We start from the raw sequence: 18,654 nt of genomic DNA on the forward strand, positions 1-18,654 counted from the left end.
AGAACTATGACATGACATTAACCTAATTTCATAACTTACTATTTACTTCTCAATGCCTGAATATATTTTAAAGTAACAGAGGTTTTTTTATGTTGTCTGTATACTTCTTACTTATATCTGGATACTATTTTTTCACATTACCTACAGTATACTTTTACTAAAGTAAAACTGATCTGTACTTTTTCCACCCGTGAACAGTTTACAGAAAGGTATCTATATTGAGATGCCACTAGGCCCATGATGAACGTCTTTGGTTTGGGTGAGGAAACCAAACTGGAGTGCATGGAGGAAACCCTAAATAAACTCCACACACATAAGGCGATGGCAGACATCAAACCTTCAACCCCAGAGATGTATCTGTGTACCTGCTGGATAATATATTAACAATATTTGTAGTTATAATTTATGAATGAAGAATGTCTACTTTTCTTTTCTAAACTATTTTTTTTTCATTCACAAAATATACAGATATACATATAAATAATGCCATTGCATTATATCGGCTCCCTCTGGCACAATATCTGTGACAAAGTTCTTTTACATAGAATTATCAGCGGATCTGAAATGACTTCAGAATGCAAAAATGTTGTTTATCGGAAACCGAAACCACATTTTAAACATGGTGGTTAAGACACCTCAAGATAGCAGATAGTTTCAAGCTATATATGGTTAGGTTTAGATGTACAACCATACGTTATGGCAATGGCACCTGTATTGTGGTCTAGTAGGATGGTGTGAGTTATGTTTCATGCCATGTCACAAAATTTGATTTATTCAAAGTTGTGAAAACGTCCTCCGTTTACCTGGCATGTCGGATTTGTCAGTCCCTTACTGCCTGGAAATTGGAAATGCTAAAAACTGGTAATGATGAAGGAATTTCAGAGTAAAATGAACCTTAAATTTACTAGAAAATTCAGCTAAAACAACAAAACAGAAAATATACTAGTCATGTATCCAATAATTACAAAATACTCAACTATATCCAAAGAATTATTAAGAAAAATGACAGACTGAACAAAGTTTATAACTTTCCATGCTTTATTTGATCAGTAGTTTATTACCACAATAAAGAAATAAAGTACACAGTCTTGCAAAGGTCTGATTCTTCTGAAAATAGTAATCACTTTTCATCATCCAGGGAGTACAGGCCTTTATTTATGATACAGGCCATGTCCTGAGATATGACTTGGTGTTGAACACATGGGACAGTAGATATTTTGTCCAAAACACGATTAAAATGAAAAACACAGATTTTTTTATTTATAAAATTATGAAACAAAAATGTTTCAGCTGACAGATTCAACTGCATTAGAACCATATTTATGGCTTTGTGGCACAAATCCTCAAAATGGGTGTACGTTTCATCAGAATATTCATCTTGTAATCACAAGATAATTACAAAAAATAGAAAATGTTCATCCCAATTGAAAATTATTTTTGGAATTAAAAAGACTAGCTTTTTGTTTCTGTTTAAATGGTCACATTATTCAAAGCAACTACATATTAGATTGCTACAAAAAATAAATAAATCTCAGAGCTTTTTCCCCTTTCATTTTCTTTCCAATTTATGCTAAATCAAAGTTCATTATTACAAAAATTATATATAATTCTTTACATTTGCTTATGTACAACATATAGTACGAACCTTAAAATTGTCCTCATTAAAGCTTTGTTGTGAATAAAGCCAGACACTGCTATGATCTATCTCAGACATATACTGTAATTTATTGGTTCCTAAAAAAAAATATGTATATATAATTATACTATAAAACCATGAGCAACACTCAGTATATGCTGCAAAAGCATAATATACCCATTTAAAATAGACATTTGGGTAGAACACATTCATATAGAATGCAATTACATCATTTTTCAATTTGTGCAAATTTTTTAAGCGATGAAAGAAAATTGTCAGTGACAGAATAGAAACTGAAACTCAGATATTTTAAATGAACATGATCTCATTAATTTAGCTTTAAACAATATTTATCTTCAAACAAACCAGGCTTGATTTGCAAACAGTAGCTGGCTAGCATTAGGAGAATATCTCCAAACAAATCAAACTAGCTGAAATGAGTAAAAATCCTGTAACAAATATTCCTAAACCAAGGTAACTAGTTAGAATTAATGATGTTATCAAGACAAATCTAGATATCTTTAGCAAAATATCCCAAGCAAGCTTTAGGTAAATACCAAACAAAACTACCCAGGCAACATTCACCCTTATCCTGAAACTCGCTGTCAGGAACAGAATGCCCCTAAACAAATCTAACTAGCTAAAATCAACAAAAATTCGCAAACAGAACTAAATAGCACTGAGAGAATATCTTTAAACAAAACTAACTAGCTTAGATGAAAGAAATCCAAAGCTAGCTTGCCTTAGGAGAATATTTCCACACAAATGTAGTTAGCTAATATGAGTGAAAAATCACCCCACACACCTAGCAAGTATTAAGAACATATCTTCCAACAAAACTGAATAGGTAACATTTGTTAATGTTACATTTGTCCCCAGACCAAGGTAGCAAGCATTAAGCGAGTTTTTTCTACACAAAATTAACTAGCTATGATTTGTGAAAATCCCCAAACTAAGAAAGCTAGTATATGGATAATATCTACAAGAGTGGAAACATGAGCAAAATCCACAAAGCTAGCTAGCATAAACAGAATATCCATTAGGAGAATTTTCCACACATAAGTAACTAGCTAATACACGTGAAAATCCCACAGTTTGCAGGCATTGTGAATATATTCCCCAGTAAAACTGATTATATTCAACCTTTGTTGTTACCTTTGCTAGCTAGCATGTATTTTCACATAAAAGTAACGAGTTAAGATTAGTGAAAAAAATCTCTAAACTTGCCAATCCACAATCAAATCAAACAATAATCCACAATCAAATCTAACTAGTATTAAGAGATTATCCACAAACAAGAGTTACTAGCTAACATGATCCCTAACATTGTTACAAATAACAAAAAACCCAAAAAAAAAAAAACATTAGGAAGATATTTCCCCCAAAGTGAAATCCCTCAGAGAAAACTTGTTAGCATTAGGCAACAATTTCTACACAAAAATGGCCAAAAACTGGACAAACAAAGCTAGCCATTTAAAGAAAAACAAAACAAAAACAACACATTGAAGCTAGCTAGCCAGCTAATGTTTGAAAATATATATTGGTGTATGAGGTATTTTAAAACACAGGAAGTCTGTCTTTAACTTAATTGAGGGAAAACGAAAATGTGTTTATTTTAACTGTATTTTTCTCAGTTGGGTGTGAATCTGTCTTCCAGGTGCTTTGCTTGGTCATTAAAATGACACATAGAAGCATGAGCAATATATAACACTACATAGACATTAATATGGAATACCAAAAATAATGCCAAAAGGTAATTTATATGAACAAACATACATTAAGAGAACATGAGACTGGGTTATTGTGTATACAAATGCTGTTATGCAGAAAAAGTCACCGTGAAGTCACTGTGATAAGGACATGAAAATATTTTCTACGTTACTAACAGTCTCTGATGTGTCTGTTGGCTTGGTTTGGGGGGGGTGAAGAGCGTTTGGGATACAGGACACGACTCAGCGTCCCTGCATGTCAGCGCTGCTTGGAGACTGAGTGGCGTTCAGATACTGCCAGCTGAAAAACGCCAAAATGGTAGCAGCAGAAAGATAAACGTGCGAGAAATTGTGAGCACGGGAAGGCAACGCTGCCTTGGAAAGAGTCTTTTCCTCGATGACTCCGAGTATGCACAGAGTGTTAGCCCGTGATGGATCAGAGTGTGACACTTTCTGCAGGATCTGTGAGGAGATAGAAGGAGGTTTAAATTTGATTAGAATTAAAAGGACAAGAAAAGCAGGTGGTGGGAATGTATCCTTATTGGGCAAGTCAGTGGAGAAAGGTGACGGCAGTGAGAAACCTCGTTACTGTGGATTTCTACCAGAGAATTAAATTAAAATAATTAGAATACAATTCCTTCTACATTGCTTTATCACATTCATGTTGTCTCAGGGAGTTTTTCCTGGCTACCGTTGCCTCTAGCTTGCCCGTTACGGATCTATGGATCTGCACCCTGATATACAAATATAACTGAACTGACATTCCTCAATGCAAATTTATGTAAACTTGGCTAAACTTTCAGACAAAAAAAAAAAGGATTATTGATTTAATAGTAAGTTTAGAAAAAGTTGATCTATTCCTAATAAACATTTGAAACTCTTCCTCACTTTCATTATTTAAAGGCATAAATATATAACCAGTAGTGTGGATAGAAATATGTGTACACTGTATAAAGGCCTCACCTCTTGGCTGTACTGTGCGATCATGCTTTTTACAGCTTGCATATTGGTGGCCTCCATCATCAGAGTGACAGCCTGCCCCTTCCTGATCTTCACCACCCCCTGAAACACCAGGGGGTTGTTGTAGCAGGCAGAGAGAGTCGCTATTGCCATCACCTGGTGACAGAGATACATTACATTGTTTGTTGTGTTCAAGATGAATTACAATCACGTGCGAAGGGATCATTTCCCAAATCCCTTCCCACATTCCAACTGGAATTCTAAGTACAATGACAATTATTTTCTTCTCTGATATTCTGGTCTGATCATTTAAAAAAATAAAGAGAGACTCAGGTCACAAATCACATACTTAGACACTAATCATTTACGGCATTTGGCAGATGCCTTACATGACTTGAATTTTTTTATACAATTTAGCAATTGAGAGTTAAGGGCCTCGCTCAAACTCACAACCTTCCCATAAGTAGTACAACACCTTAACCACTTAACTACCACATGTATGTATTTTGTTGTATAAATAGTGTGAGAAGTGAGTTCACACTAAAAATTCCAACAAAAGGAAGAAGAATTGCACTTTAAGTACCTGGATGATGAACTTATTCAACCTACAAAATAGAAGTGTAGAATGTTGGAGACTTCATGCACTCAACTCAACATTTGCATCTTTGCTTACTTAGCAGAGACAAGGCTACCAAGTGAAGCTGGGTGAGAACAAAAATTTCAAAATGGTCGACGACACTCTGGTGAACATGAGGTCTTACAAATGACTTTTAAATCAGCCCACATAGTGTGATATGTGTTTTGCAAAGGAAATGTGTACAAGACAGTAGTGAGAACAGCTACACTATATGGGTTAGAGACTGTAGCAGTGAGGAAAAGCCATGAGGCAGAGATGGAGGTAGTAGAGATGAGGATCTTGAGGTTCTCTTTTGGAGAGAAAAGGATGGACAGGATTAGGAACGAGCATGTCACAGGGACAGCTCAGGTTGGCTGCTTTGGGGACAAGGTCAGAGAGGCTTGATTGAGATGGTTTAAACATGTACAGAGGAGGGAGATTGTTATATTGGTAGAAGGATGTGGGAGATGGAGCTCCCAGGTAAGAGGTCAAGAGGAAGGCCAAAGAGTAGATATATGGATATTTGAAAGAGGTCATGAAGGTAATTGGTGCAAGAGTAGAGGATGCCGAGGATAGAGCAAGGTGGAAACAGATGATTCTCTGGTGGCCCCTAACAGGAAAATCCCAAAGTAGAAGAAGAGGTGTGATATGTTTTTTCAAAATTTTAAAACATTCACTGTATGCTATGTGCGTTTGACGTCATTATCCATTTTCTGGGAAATGGTTTATAGTCCCAGTTAGTAAAAACACACTTATACTACCCTTCTAAAATTCATACATTAGACGGTAAAGTACATAGTGTATAGTTGAAGTGTGTAGTATGTCATTTGGGACGCATCTTACAGTATGTTTAGCAAACTCAAGACCCACCTGTGGGATGGCGCAGAAGTTGAAGACACTCTGGTTGCGGAGGCGTGAAAGGTAAGCAATGACGTCGGGAACATGGCGCAGGGCGTCCGTCACTAACATGTTAAGGCAGGACAGAGCTGAGCTCAGGTGCTGCGGTTGAGAAAAGTCTTCCAGACGAGAGGCAAACTGACTCCAAGCCTGTTGTGTACACACATAGACTACAGTTGCAAACTACAAACAACATGGTAAGTTATCGCTAAGAGATAACCATCACTGTTGCCATAACATTACTTTCATGTGGCTGAAGAATTCACTCTGCGTTCAGAAACCTTTTAATAGTCCTTTTAGAATAGCAGTCAGAAGCCTTAACCGTCTCAAACTTAACACTCAAACACCTACGTAGTGGACAACTTTGAGCGACGTATTAAAGGCAGCACTATGCATCATAACTGTACTGTAGCCTCCTAACCTGAAGTTAATTCGTAGCTATACTATACATCACTCTGCCATTGTAACAAACAAACAAACAAAAAACTGTATAAACAATAACAGAATTCATAGGAAAGATCTTAAATGACAAACCAATCTCACACAAAAAAAAAAATCATTATGTTCATTAATTTCATAACAAAATCCTAACTTTAATGGAAGGCGATATGACCTAACTTAACCTACGTGACCAGACTTACCTCCTCAGGCCAGAAGGATCGTCCTTCCTGCTGGTCCTCCAGGTAATCTCTGATAATGTTAGTCTTCTGTAAAAAGAGGCCCATAGAGTTGGCCAGCTCTGTATCCCGACCTACCTCGGGGTCCTCCAGCAGGGATGCGGAGAAAAGTCGAGACAGACCGACACCTACCAGACCAGCCACGTAGTGACAATACTGCAGAGAAAACATTATGTGTGAAACGTTATGACTCGATAAACTTATACGAAAGGTTCAGGCATTCTCACTGCCATGAGAAAAGAGTAAACACTTTTTATATCATTGTACTTCATTACAATCATTTATTTCCCCATATTTATACAAGCTTGAACATTTTAACTAATAATAATTAAAAAAAAAGAAGAAAATAAATTAATTAATGAGGTACAGATGGTTTTGCTAATTAGCTGACATTAACTGGCTATGTTTAAGTTATCCTGATATGCTTGCTAATGCTAGATTAGCCTAGCGTCATTTCCAGAGGCAGGTCAATTTCTAGCTCACGGTAAATACGGCACATGATATCCACAGAATATTTCTGTTTAGATGAAATTGTCGGCAAACTTTGTAGCTTTTCGTTTTTTTCTTCATACTTTCAAAAGCATTTCTGGCTAAAAACTTCCTCTTTTAATTGAGTAAGATTCTGACACATTAGCTCTACTTTCACTTCAGTTTAATTTCACAAACACATGGTTATAAATGTGCTGTCTGTGTACATTACAAAAAAAATAAGTTACCGTATCCCATTCCTGCATCGAGCCGACTTTCTTCTCAAGGAATTCAGCCATCCCGACCCCCATTCGGAGGCAAATGTCTGAAATGACATCCTGATATTCCTGCGCCAGGTTCCTGAACTCAACTGAAATCTGCACAAAGTGAACACATGATCATGTAACAAAAAAGGAAAAATGTTTACAATTTAAAGTTTAAAATTTCTATACTTCAAGACACCATCAGACACTAGCGACTAAACTAGTAGAGTTTTATTTTAAACACCCTCACAAATGGTGTCTGGTTTCTGAATAATAATAAACAACTTATAGACTGTTTCTTGTCTTCGTTTCTTTGTGTATTACCGAGGGAAAATCTTCAAGAACTTGTCGGTCTTTCTCGTTGCTCTCCATAAAACACCAATCTGGTTGGTAGAGGAAAGTGTGGAAATGATGCAGGAGAGGGACTTTTTTGTCCAAAGGAATGCTCATATCATCCTCAACCGTGTCCAGGGCTCGAAGAACTAAATAGAATATACACACTGCATGACTAATGGAAAGAGAGATGGAGAGAGAGAGAGAGAAAGAGAAAGAAAGAGAGAGAATCAGAGTAATTCAGACTATTCCTATTACAGTGCTTATCCGATTAACCATAAACTGGCACAAATAGGCATATACTGAATCCTGGACATTAGAGATTAGAAGATATTGTTTCATGAATGAATCCTTTTAAACATTTGTGGAACCATGATGAAAAGTCACAACAAAAATACGAAGATATGAAAAAGTGAGGCTACGGCTGATTTCCTCCAAGCCCAGGCTGTATATTCAGACTGCAGCTCATCAGTGATAACAATCTGACAAAGTGTCCAATCAAATTACACCTTTGAAAGATTACCACCAAATATTGAAGTCTAATTATTACTCTTTTATTTTGGGTTCAGAACTTTGAGAGTTTGAGTTAGACATAAAAGGAAAATACTTTTACTTTACTAAACAAATAAATAATCATAAATAAACAAATACATTAGCATCGACAATTCATGCCTTAATTGAGTAAAAGTTAGGTATTGGCCCAGATTGTGCTGAGACAGACCCACATGTTTTCCTGGAGTTCAAAAAATATCCTCTTTTTGAGTAAAAAGCGACAAAGGAATTCCTGATTGAAATGATTGTCCTAACAACAGGAAGTGACTCTAGCAATCATGCAAACATGCAAAAAAACCAAAACATTCCACATTCATGCATGCAATCATATATGCAATCATGTATTATATATCATTAATCCTCATGCAGACAAAAACAATAATAATACTGTGTATAAATAGAATGCAAAGACAATCAAGAAAAGCGCAGCATGTAGTAGCCAAGTGGTTAAGTTATTGGGCTACCGATCAGAAGGTTATGAGTTCGAATCCCACCTCCATCAAATCTCAAAAATTACACTTGTTTACTTGAGGTAGGACACTTTTGCAAGTTGGTGTATTTCTCTTACCGCAGGTCTCCGTCAAGGGCCTGAATCACAGCCGCGAAGCTCCTGCTCGTTTGGTTCAGGTAAACATAACACGCCCTCAAACTCTCGCTCATGGACTCCTGGACAGAAGAGCAAAACAAATGCGTTGGATATCGGTGAAGGCCGGTGGTGTAGTGGTGCAGCGGGCGGGCGAGTAACGCACAGCCCTCCTGAGCGCCTCGTCTCCCGCAGCCCACCGGAGCAGAGCGCGGAGCTGAGGCCGTGTTGCGCACCGACAGCGTGCGCTTAAACACAGAGAACGGCGCCGTGCTCTTACAACAAACCCCCGCCATATATATAGGAGTCAAGTGTTTGTAGGAGTCATAGCATGCGGACAAGGTGCTGGAGTCGAAACGTCGAAAGGACGCACGATATATAAGTAAACAGCTGTAACTCGAGCTGACACTTTAATGCAACTTTCACCCCCGCCCACTTTCAGTTATTATTTTTTTTTGGGGGGGGGGGGACGTTAGCAGTGATGTGTCGTTTACGAATGAGTCGACTCTTTATGCTGGAGTCGACTCACCAACAAATCCTGCTGAATGTTCAGTATTGTGAATTAACAAAATCTTTAATGCTTTGAAACGCATACAGTGTAACTGTGACCAGATGGTATCTAGGGAATACTAGTAACACCCAAGTTCTTCAGAAAAATGCCACATCTGGTTAGAAAGATAAGACGTGTGTGTGTGTGTGTGTAAAACGCTTATTTTGTTTTGATAAAGTTAAATATAAAATAGGATTCAATTGTAAGCAAAGACAGACGCCTTTAACCTGTTTGTATTAAAAAAAATTAGCAACGAATCGTTTGGGATCCAAAAGAATCGGCTCCTACAGAAGAGTTGAGTTGATTGCTCCGACTCACAGAAAAGAGCCGAGATTTTCATTAGTAATAGTCTATGTAGTGCTTTTTACTCTGGCCATTTATTATAGTATAGCATCAAAATATACCTTACTCAACAGGTCCCCGAAGACATGTACATACTGTATACTACCCCCTTGTAGAATACTGTATGTGAGCAAGGACAACGTCTCTTATGATGTGTATACACAGATACACTATATGGCCAAATGTTCACGGACACCTGACCATCACACAGTACGTCATATGCATTTGTATAGAAGAAGAAGGTTTTATTCTGTCACATATACATACAAATTCTTTCCTCGCATATCTCAACTTTGGAGGTTGGGGTCAGAGCACAGGGTCAGCCATGGTACATCACCCTGGAGCAGAGAGCTTCAAGGGCCCAACAATGGCAGCTTGGCAGTGCTGGTGCTTGAACCCTAATCCTCATTAACTGCTTGAGCCACCACCGCCACTGAATATGATGCATTTGTATGATGTACAGTAGCTTTACATTTTCTCTAAACTGGAACTAAAAAGCCCAAGCCTTTCACCATTACAGTTCTCCTATAGACAAGCAAGCTCCATGAAGACATGATGTAGCAGATCCCTGCACAGATCTCTAACCTCAACCAAGCTAAACACCTCACTGGGCACCAGGCCTCTTCAATCTGACTAATGATTTTGTGGCTGAATGAGCAAGTTTGGAATGGCATGTCTGACATGCATATATAGGTGTGATGAACAAGTGTACACAAACCTTTGGACACAGTATAGTTTATTTGTGTTCACATATAAATTTATGTATTTTTTTTTTTATCTCTGTAACGCATTGTCATGCATGCAAACACAACTGTTTTATAAGAGCTGTCAAGCATGCGCACCACAGACACACACATACACACAAACACATACACATATACATACACACACACGCGCAAACACACACAGACACACACATATACATACACACAAGCGCAAACACGCACACGCGCGCGCACATACACATATATATACATACATACACACACGCACACACACATATATACATACATACACGCACGCGCGCGCGCACACACACGCACACAGACACACGCACGCGCGCGCATACACACACACACAGTAATCCTACAAATCTCATTACAAGAAATGTAATGCTATTGATTTGCCAAATGAAACCTTTCACAAGATAAAAACATTATTCTGTTGCTGAAAAAAGCTAATTTAGGAATAAATGCACATCTTTCCTTAATCCCAAACTGAACATTAGTGAATATGTTAGTATCCAATTCCACAGGACAACATGTTCTGTAAAACAAGCGTATACATAACATTTTATGCTTAATAGCAAAGTTACAGAAGGAGAAATAATTACTCACATAATCCAGTTTGGGCATCACAGTCCTACAGCCTCCCATTTTGAATTTGAACAGGTTGTATATTTCCTCCGGATGTCCTAAAGACTTGAGAATATCCATTTTTTTTATTTATTATTAATGTTTCAGCTTAACATGCGGTGAGAGCGTGTGCACCGGCTTTTCACGTCTTTTTTTTGTTTATTCTGGTAAGCTTTAAATGCGCATGAAACGTCAGATCAACTGAGGTTTGTGATTGGTTTCGTGTCATGGGCTCAGAATCGAGTAGCCAATAGGCGTTCAGATCGGCTGGTGTGATGCCCCGCCTCTCAAAGCGTGTACTGGCTTTAGAGTCGAGCAAAGCTCTGATTGGCTGTGACCTAAATCAAGTTGATCCTTAAATATTATTATCAAAACAATGTATGGATAGCTTATCTGTCGGTGTTTGCATGCATGGATATGATTAGAGTTGTTTTATTCAAAAAGTATTAAATACTATACATACATTATACATCGAATACATTTCTTTCCTGTGTAATATATTCTCAAATCATTTTCTTTTAGACTTAATAATAAAAAAAAATAATAAAAAGCCACCAAAGAGTCTCGTTTGATTCTTAGCGATTTAATTAAGTTCCTCTGAATGATCAGCTACTCTGAGAAAAACAAAAATCTGACAGAAAGTTCAATGCAATGTTACAGCTCTTAATATTTGTCCTTTTACAATGTCCTTGTAAAACACATTGAGGTTAACCATAATAAGGTGTCAATACATACAGCATACGTACAGCATACATACATTTTTATATATTGCAAAAACAAAACAAAATAAAAAAAATTCACGAGCAGAACATTTTTCTCACAGTTGAATAATATTTAAAAAAAAAAAAATTAACACTAAAGTATTACGTGGATCCTCATCTACATCTACGCTGACCTACATTTTGGGACCCAGTGCTACAGGCTACCTATGAACATAAAGAAAGACTCAACCCTGTTTGCTTCAAGTCAATAAATATTAGGTGTTTTTCTTAAAATGATGAGAAAAAAAAAACAAATTAAAGTGAAGAATTTGCTGTGCACATTAATGAACATTATTTTATGTTAATTATTGAAAGATAAATGTTGGTTCTGGAAGAATTGTGACACTGAAATCTTGGTCTTGTATTTTTTTCTTTTTACTTACTTTTATTTGGCAATTCAAGGAAATGAAATGACAGGCCTCTCATTGTCACATTAGGTGTATTACTTCATATTAAATAACTACTTCACAAGATAAATTCACAGTATTAATAGTTGTTGCTTATTCTGGAGTCAAACTGTAACTCAAACAGGATAGAGGAGTGCTTTATATGTCCTCTTTTAGAGAATTCTCTTATGGATCAGATTATTTTCTTATGATTCTTGGACAGGGAGTGTACTTTTTTATGTATAATGAAAGCTAGTAGTAAACACAAAGAGGTTTTCAGTATTACAACACTTATGAAGGAAAGAAATAAAGGCACATGGGGTTTTTAGTTGTCATATTATAAATACTGAAGACACTGAATAAGTGGAATAATTCCAGCAGTCTGTGAGTAAATGATTTTGTCCAGGTTACGTTCCTGTACGCTGGTCTCAGGTATCAGACATAATGCGTCACTGATCCTTGTTTTGCCTGATTAGGCTTCTTTCTGCTTGCTTTCTGACTTCCACGTTATTTTCCACTGTGTCATGGTTGTGTTTGACGTGTATTAGGTGGTTTCTTTTTGGTTTGCCATCCCTAGTTTGGTATTAGTTCTGACCCACACTGCAACGTCTGACTGATCGACAGCAGGTTCATGTGAGGATCAGGCTGTTCCAAGGCTCGTTTTTGGAGCTGGGTGCTACACTATGGGCTCCTGAAGAAAGCTTCAGCGATGAAGCCCCACTTTGGCCTGCCATGTATGAGATCTAGATAGAAAACACCAGCAGTTATTATGAGTACTCGACCTCAAACCTACACTTGTCTGATAGACTAAACAAAACCTACATGAAGATCTTGTGTTCTCACCTGTGTATGTAGGTTATGATGAGAATAGTGAGTGAGCGTGTCCGGCTCAGTCTTGATTGAGCGGGGTTCTACTACATTGCCGCCAGTGCTGGCTGCATTAGAAGGGGGATGGCCATCATTCCCAGGTGTTCCTGTCAATCAACATGTCAAAATTCTTTATTATTTGTTCAGTTTTCTTTAATGATTTATTTGTTTCATTCTCATGTGTCTGTTAGAACATCCACAAACCTCCTACAAATTTATTTTAGGAATATTATTCAACTACTCTATTCATAATCCTTATTTATCAAGCTGTATACAAAGAAATTTATTCATATTAAAGTTTAATTATTAGACTTTACTAGTGACCGGTCCTTATGAAAGTGCACATGTGATTATGAAGAAAATCAGCATTAGAGAAATTTTTATAATTTTATAAGTATATATAATATTCTTAGAATTATTTGCATGACTTTCAGAGTTTATTAGGTTCAGGGTGTTGTTTTAACACCAACTTCAATGAAAGGGATAAAACTCACCTAAAAAATGTACATCATCTCGAACATTCAAAGAATATTAAAAATAATAATAAAAGAATTCCGGGCATTTGGACCCCAGTGTATATATAGTAAAAAAGTAAAAACAAAAAAATCGTAGACCCCTTGACTACGCTACACTGACCCCTGGGGTGTTTATCACCACCACCTGCTTTGAGAACCACAGTGTAACACATACCAGACTTTGGCTTGTTGAGGTTTTTGGGTTTGCGCTTGCGGGTCTGAATACCTTCCTTTTTCATGGCGAGAGGACGAGGAACCTGTGTGGAGAAAAAAAAATGTTTAATCCATGCACACCTATATTAATGTCTTTCAAAGATCTTTTTTAACCTGATAGAAATGATAGAAATTGATATTATTCCGATTATTGAAATAGTATTGCATTCATAATAAGCTTTTGTTTAATGACTTGGTATTTTATATTGTCCTAAGTGGTAAACATCCATCTTTTGTCTTTGGGTCTCCTTGTGCTGGCAGGAGCTAAATCAAAAGTCTAGTTATTTTGGATTTTATAGTCTGTCATCATGCTATAGTTTGTAGATGATTGTTGCTCTGTCTCTTACCCCATGTAGTTTCATGTAGAGTCCACAGGCATTACACACAGGCTCTCCTTCTGCATTTCTTCTCCACAGAGTGGTGGTTGTGGTGTGGCAGTTAGTACAGGACAGACCGACTCTTCTGGAAGCAGACTGAGTAGGAAGGTATAAGAAAAAATTCAGAAAAGAAATCTTATTTAATTTATTTTAGTGACCTCATAATATTAACTTCTGGCCTTAATAGATTTGATATTTAATTCTTGGCTAAATATTATTACAAAATATCCAGCAGTCACCACAATACTTAAAAAACCTATTAAATTCTATTTGTTAACATAGTATACAGTGCTATATCATTTACCATATGCTTCTATAGCCGTAATCATATTATATCCTTTGTTGTTATTTCTATAATATGAAATTCTTTCAGCTGCTTATCCAGTAGCACATATGGGTAAGGTATATAAGAACATCACTCATGCAAATTTCACAGTTATTCGCTTCATTTGACTCACGAGTCGTCTCTGCGGTTTGATCAGCGGCCTGTTAATGCCATTCATTTTATGGTAGAGTCCACATGCATTACACAGGTAATGACCAGTCCCGTCTCGCCGCCACAAAGGAGTGGACATGGCCCCACAGTTCACACACTCTCGGCCTTCTGCGAAATCATCGAACAGATCTAAAAGACAACGAGACAGAGAAAGAAAACGTTTAGATGATTCACAAGCTCAAACCAGTAAGAGAGAGAATTTTGGAACGACGTATCCTGAAATTGTTGTGCCGTTTCTCTATAGTAATGTGTCTTTCTTGGAGTATTATAACATTTTAAAAACAGATATGAGTTGCTGTTTTTTTTTTTTTTTATATTATTGAACTTTATATACTAATAGTATCCAAGCACAGTTAGCCTAGACGTGCTTCTATGCAGAGTGAATTTCATCTTTAAATATAAAATAAACTGCTTCTGTAGTTTGTTGTGTAACGTATGCTGTAATGCTGCATATATCGGGTTAGCTAGCTACACATAGATCTATTATTTACCAGCTAGCTTGTTAGATGTTAGCATGACTAGCATTCAGTTTGCTAACTTCTTAAATATCAACACAGCTAGCTGGAGAAATAATAGCTGGAGAGCTGATAATGGTTAGCTATCAAAAAACAAATCAAAACAAAAAAATAAATCCACTTAGACTGAAATCAGACGTTCACTTTTTTTTGTTCAGTGCAGTGTCATATAAAGATTTTTATTTCATCTTAGCACTGGTAAATATAGTTGGCTAACTATATATCTTTATATTTGCTATCGAGTTAGCGCTAATGGTTAATACCCAAACAAACCTAGCTAGGGAAATAACAACTAGGTGAATAATTTTTAAAATTATTGGTGTTTAAGATATGTATTTTGGTAACAGGTTATTTATTTTGATGTTTTTAAATTTTTGAAGACATTCACTTTACAACAATGAAAAGAACCGTGTAGTGTTATATAAAATTTTCCTTAATTTCATCTTAAGTGAATGTCGTTCACTTAAAACGCACATAGGATTTAAGGATTTAATAAAACACTTCATGGCATCTCTACGATCCACCATTTCTTCAATCCACCAAAGACTGTTGGGTGTTTTGACCAGCAGGAGGGGTCATTTCTCATGGTTTATCCCTAGGCATCTGGTGATGAGGTTCTGTTTTTTCTCAGCTTGAGACAGCTCCTCTTTTGATAACAAAAATCTCTTCTGTATATAGAGCGCAAAAAATTGAGCTAATCTTTATTAATGGAAACAACACAAAGTGCCTGACCGAGCTCCTTAACCACCATGCTGAAGGATCTGATCAGTGTGGACATGTGGAAATAAGAGAAAACATTTTATCTCTGTCTTTATTTCATTATTGTGGCTATGCATTGAAAGAAATTTAAACTGGTGTCAAACTAATGCAATTTATAGCAATTCACTTCCTGAAATTGATAAAAGACTCTCTCTTATATATATATATATATATGTTTAAGAGTATATATGTGTTATAAAAGTGAGTCACTTTGCTTCTGTAAAATAAGGTACATTCATAATATTCAGTAAGGAAATTACTGTATATAATTAACTATTACGTTATCAGTTCTTTTACGTTATTTTTCCCCATATTTTTCTTAACCTTTAGAGCGAAAGTAATTTAATATGACATGGAAAAAACAATATCCTTGAACATAGAGTGTGCATTTAAAACCTAGAATTTTTTCTCAATTTAAAATCAAAGAAGGAAGCGACATATTATATAATAAGCATAATGTTGTGTCAATTATTTCATATAAATGGTTAATAATATTATAATACGAATAAATATTTTGGAATAAAGTATTTCTTTTTTGTTTAATCGTTGTTGAATAATAAATGCACTGGAATGAAGTAAAAAAAAAAGAATAGTTTACTTAAATTTCACTTTTACTGCATCTACAATAAATATTTTTATTTGCCACTTTATTAGGAACACACATCTGCACACTTCTTTTGCTATTTTCTGCAAAAAATAATTCAGCCAAGTACGTAACTGTAATTAGCTTCGACTGTGGGATGATTGTTGGTAACAGAGTTAAAGTTTTTCAGAAATATCTGTAAGGAATCTGAGGCTAGATCGGGCACCTAAACCGAAGTCAATAATTGGTCAACGCTTCAATCTACGTTTCGGATAACCTCAGGTTCTCTCTCAGGAATGTGGATATTACAGAACTGGACACAGACACAGCCTTTTTCCAGGGTTCTCAGCAGAACTGCTACAATTTTAACCTTGAGATTGCACACACAAGCAGAACACTAATAAACAAAAGAACTTTGTCAACGTCCGTCAGTACATCCTCTCACCATATACACATGTAGGGATGTGGTAGCCTAGTGGTAAAGGTGCTGGACTACCACTTGGAAGGTTGTAAGTTTGCTTTCCCTGTCCATCTTACTGCCACTGTTGGGCCCCTGAGCAAGGCCCTTAACTCTCAGTTGTATAAAATGAGATAAAATGCAAGTTGCTAAATACTGGAAATATAAATATACAGTACAAACATGCAGATGGTTTTGTTTGTAAATCAGCCTCACTGAAATACTGATATTTGAGTTGTTCACATCACTCCCTCCAGGCAATTACAGAATTCCCGCAAAGCACAGTAATGACAAGACTAACAACTGTCAAAATATTTACATTTCCTGATTGATTATAGATATAAAATACCGAAAGTTGCTGCAACGAGGTATGCTTTCCATGACGGAAAATATCTCATGCCTAATTAGACAGAGTAGTTTTTTTTTTTTAGTTTAATCAGTAGTCAGTATTCAGTATCTGGCATTGCTCAGAAATAAACCAACTGATTCTGGTATTATTTAAAAGCTTGGCTTGCTTTGAGGGAATATCAGCTGTAACATGCATATTTTATTATTTAATGCATTAGCCTACACTGTAAATAAATCCACAGTAGTTATTTTACAGCAAAATGGTGTTTTATTATTTTACAGGATCGTACTGTAATCCATTAGGCCATCAACAGTGCACTGGTTTACAGGATATACTGTATAAATAGCAATATATAGTGGGATATCTAACATCTTTTTGGCAGCTAAAATCTCTCTTTGTGTTGACCTTGAGTTTAATTGTATTCACTAATTAAAACACACTATCACTGCACACCAGTTGCGCTTGTTGTGGTGGTTCAGGTATTGCTTCTTTGAGTAGCTTAGGTTGTGTGTTCAAACCCCGGCTCTGTCTGTCTTGATTTTCTTTTTATTTATTTTTTGGTTTACATTTTATTCTTTTTTTTTTTTTTTTAAATCAGACAAATAATAATGCTTGATTTTAATTTTATAATTTTAATAATATTTTCATTACAAGATAAAAATGTGTTTCCAGTAATATGCTTAAAAATAGATTTCTTTGCCAGTAAATTACTGTAATTTTTACGGTAAATATTTTACAATTATGTCTTGGACAAACCCTTGCTTCCAGGAATGCTGAAATTTATATTTATAAACTTATAGACTTATTTTTATACTTAGTTTTCCTTATATTTTCCATCTGTTTGACTCATGAATTTGACGTCTTAAGGATTTTAATATTAATAACGACTTGAAAATGTTGTATTTTTCTAACATCTCGCATTGAGGGATTAAATATTTGTCGGCTTCATGGTGTTGATGTTTATTTTAGCAATCTTATGGACTTCACAGACAGATTATTCTGGTCAACACTGAATGCTTTGCTGGTGAACTTAATAATTACTACCAAGATAAATCCAAATGTGCCCCATCTCCATTTTGTCTTTTAAATGATTATTTCCTTAGCGCTGACTTGGTCATTATTAGCCTGTTCAAAGTCCACTGCTGTTCCCCACTGATAGATAGCAAACTGATAGAAGTGCAAGACATCTTCTTCTGTTCTCATCCAGAGCAATAAGCCAGAAACAGTCCACAAAGCAGTGATCCAATCAATCTGGACCATCAGAAGTGTCTGATTAGATAAGAGAGGGCTAATATTTAATCCGATGTTATTATTATTATATTGTTATTTAAGCTATTATTCACGTGCACGACATCTTAGTCCCCTTCTCTTCTTTTACATGAGTATTACTGATGAAAGAATAACTGACAAAGGTTTTAGTATATTTCATAATTTC

At 36.1% G+C, this 18,654-nt stretch overlaps 2 protein-coding genes across 3 annotated transcripts in view; both read right to left on the reverse strand.

Annotated features, from left to right (window-relative positions):
• Window positions 1-1,020: 1,020 nt before the first annotated feature.
• Window positions 1,021-11,090, reverse strand: fdft1 (farnesyl-diphosphate farnesyltransferase 1). 2 transcript variants are annotated; one of them, XM_060883133.1, is made up of 8 exons: window positions 10,924-11,090; window positions 8,680-8,777; window positions 7,551-7,734; window positions 7,212-7,340; window positions 6,460-6,651; window positions 5,792-5,968; window positions 4,309-4,461; window positions 1,021-3,807 (listed from the first exon to the last, which is right to left on the reverse strand). In XM_060883133.1, exons 1-8 carry the CDS (start codon window positions 11,020-11,022, stop codon window positions 3,589-3,591), a joined length of 1,251 nt encoding a protein of 416 aa, XP_060739116.1. In that variant the 5' UTR covers window positions 11,023-11,090; the 3' UTR covers window positions 1,021-3,588. The 2 variants fall into 2 exon arrangements, with proteins under 2 accessions (XP_060739116.1, XP_060739117.1); XM_060883134.1 differs by lacking the exon at window positions 10,924-11,090 and having other exon boundaries at window positions 7,551-7,708; window positions 8,680-8,807.
• Window positions 11,091-11,508: 418 nt separating this feature from the next.
• Window positions 11,509-18,654, reverse strand: part of gata4 (GATA binding protein 4) — a 9,509-nt gene continuing 2,363 nt past the window's right edge. Inside the window, exons 2-6 of the mRNA XM_060883933.1 lie at window positions 14,519-14,685; window positions 14,031-14,156; window positions 13,646-13,727; window positions 12,932-13,062; window positions 11,509-12,831 (exon numbers count right to left, since the gene is read on the reverse strand). Of these exons, the coding sequence (XP_060739916.1) occupies window positions 12,718-12,831; window positions 12,932-13,062; window positions 13,646-13,727; window positions 14,031-14,156; window positions 14,519-14,685 (620 nt within the window). The 3' untranslated portion in view covers window positions 11,509-12,717. The remainder of the gene's footprint in view (window positions 12,832-12,931; window positions 13,063-13,645; window positions 13,728-14,030; window positions 14,157-14,518; window positions 14,686-18,654) is intronic.

This window comes from Tachysurus vachellii, chromosome 12 (genome assembly GCF_030014155.1).
Source record: "Tachysurus vachellii isolate PV-2020 chromosome 12, HZAU_Pvac_v1, whole genome shotgun sequence".
NCBI classification, from domain to species: domain Eukaryota; kingdom Metazoa; phylum Chordata; class Actinopteri; order Siluriformes; family Bagridae; genus Tachysurus; species Tachysurus vachellii.

What these genes read in the sequence shown, in the direction of transcription:
- fdft1 (XM_060883133.1), bottom strand. Translation starts at nt 11,022, where the DNA reads ATGGATATTCTCAAGTCTTTAGGACATCCGGAGGAAATATACAACCTG. An exon ending in CGATGCAGGAATGGGATACG is followed by an intron (nt 6,652 to 7,211) that starts GTAACTTATTTT and finishes TTTTCTCTGCAG; the next exon opens with TATTGTCACTACGTGGCTGG. An exon ending in ACTTCTGCGCCATCCCACAG is followed by an intron (nt 4,462 to 5,791) that starts GTGGGTCTTGAG and finishes CTCTGTCACCAG; the next exon opens with GTGATGGCAATAGCGACTCT.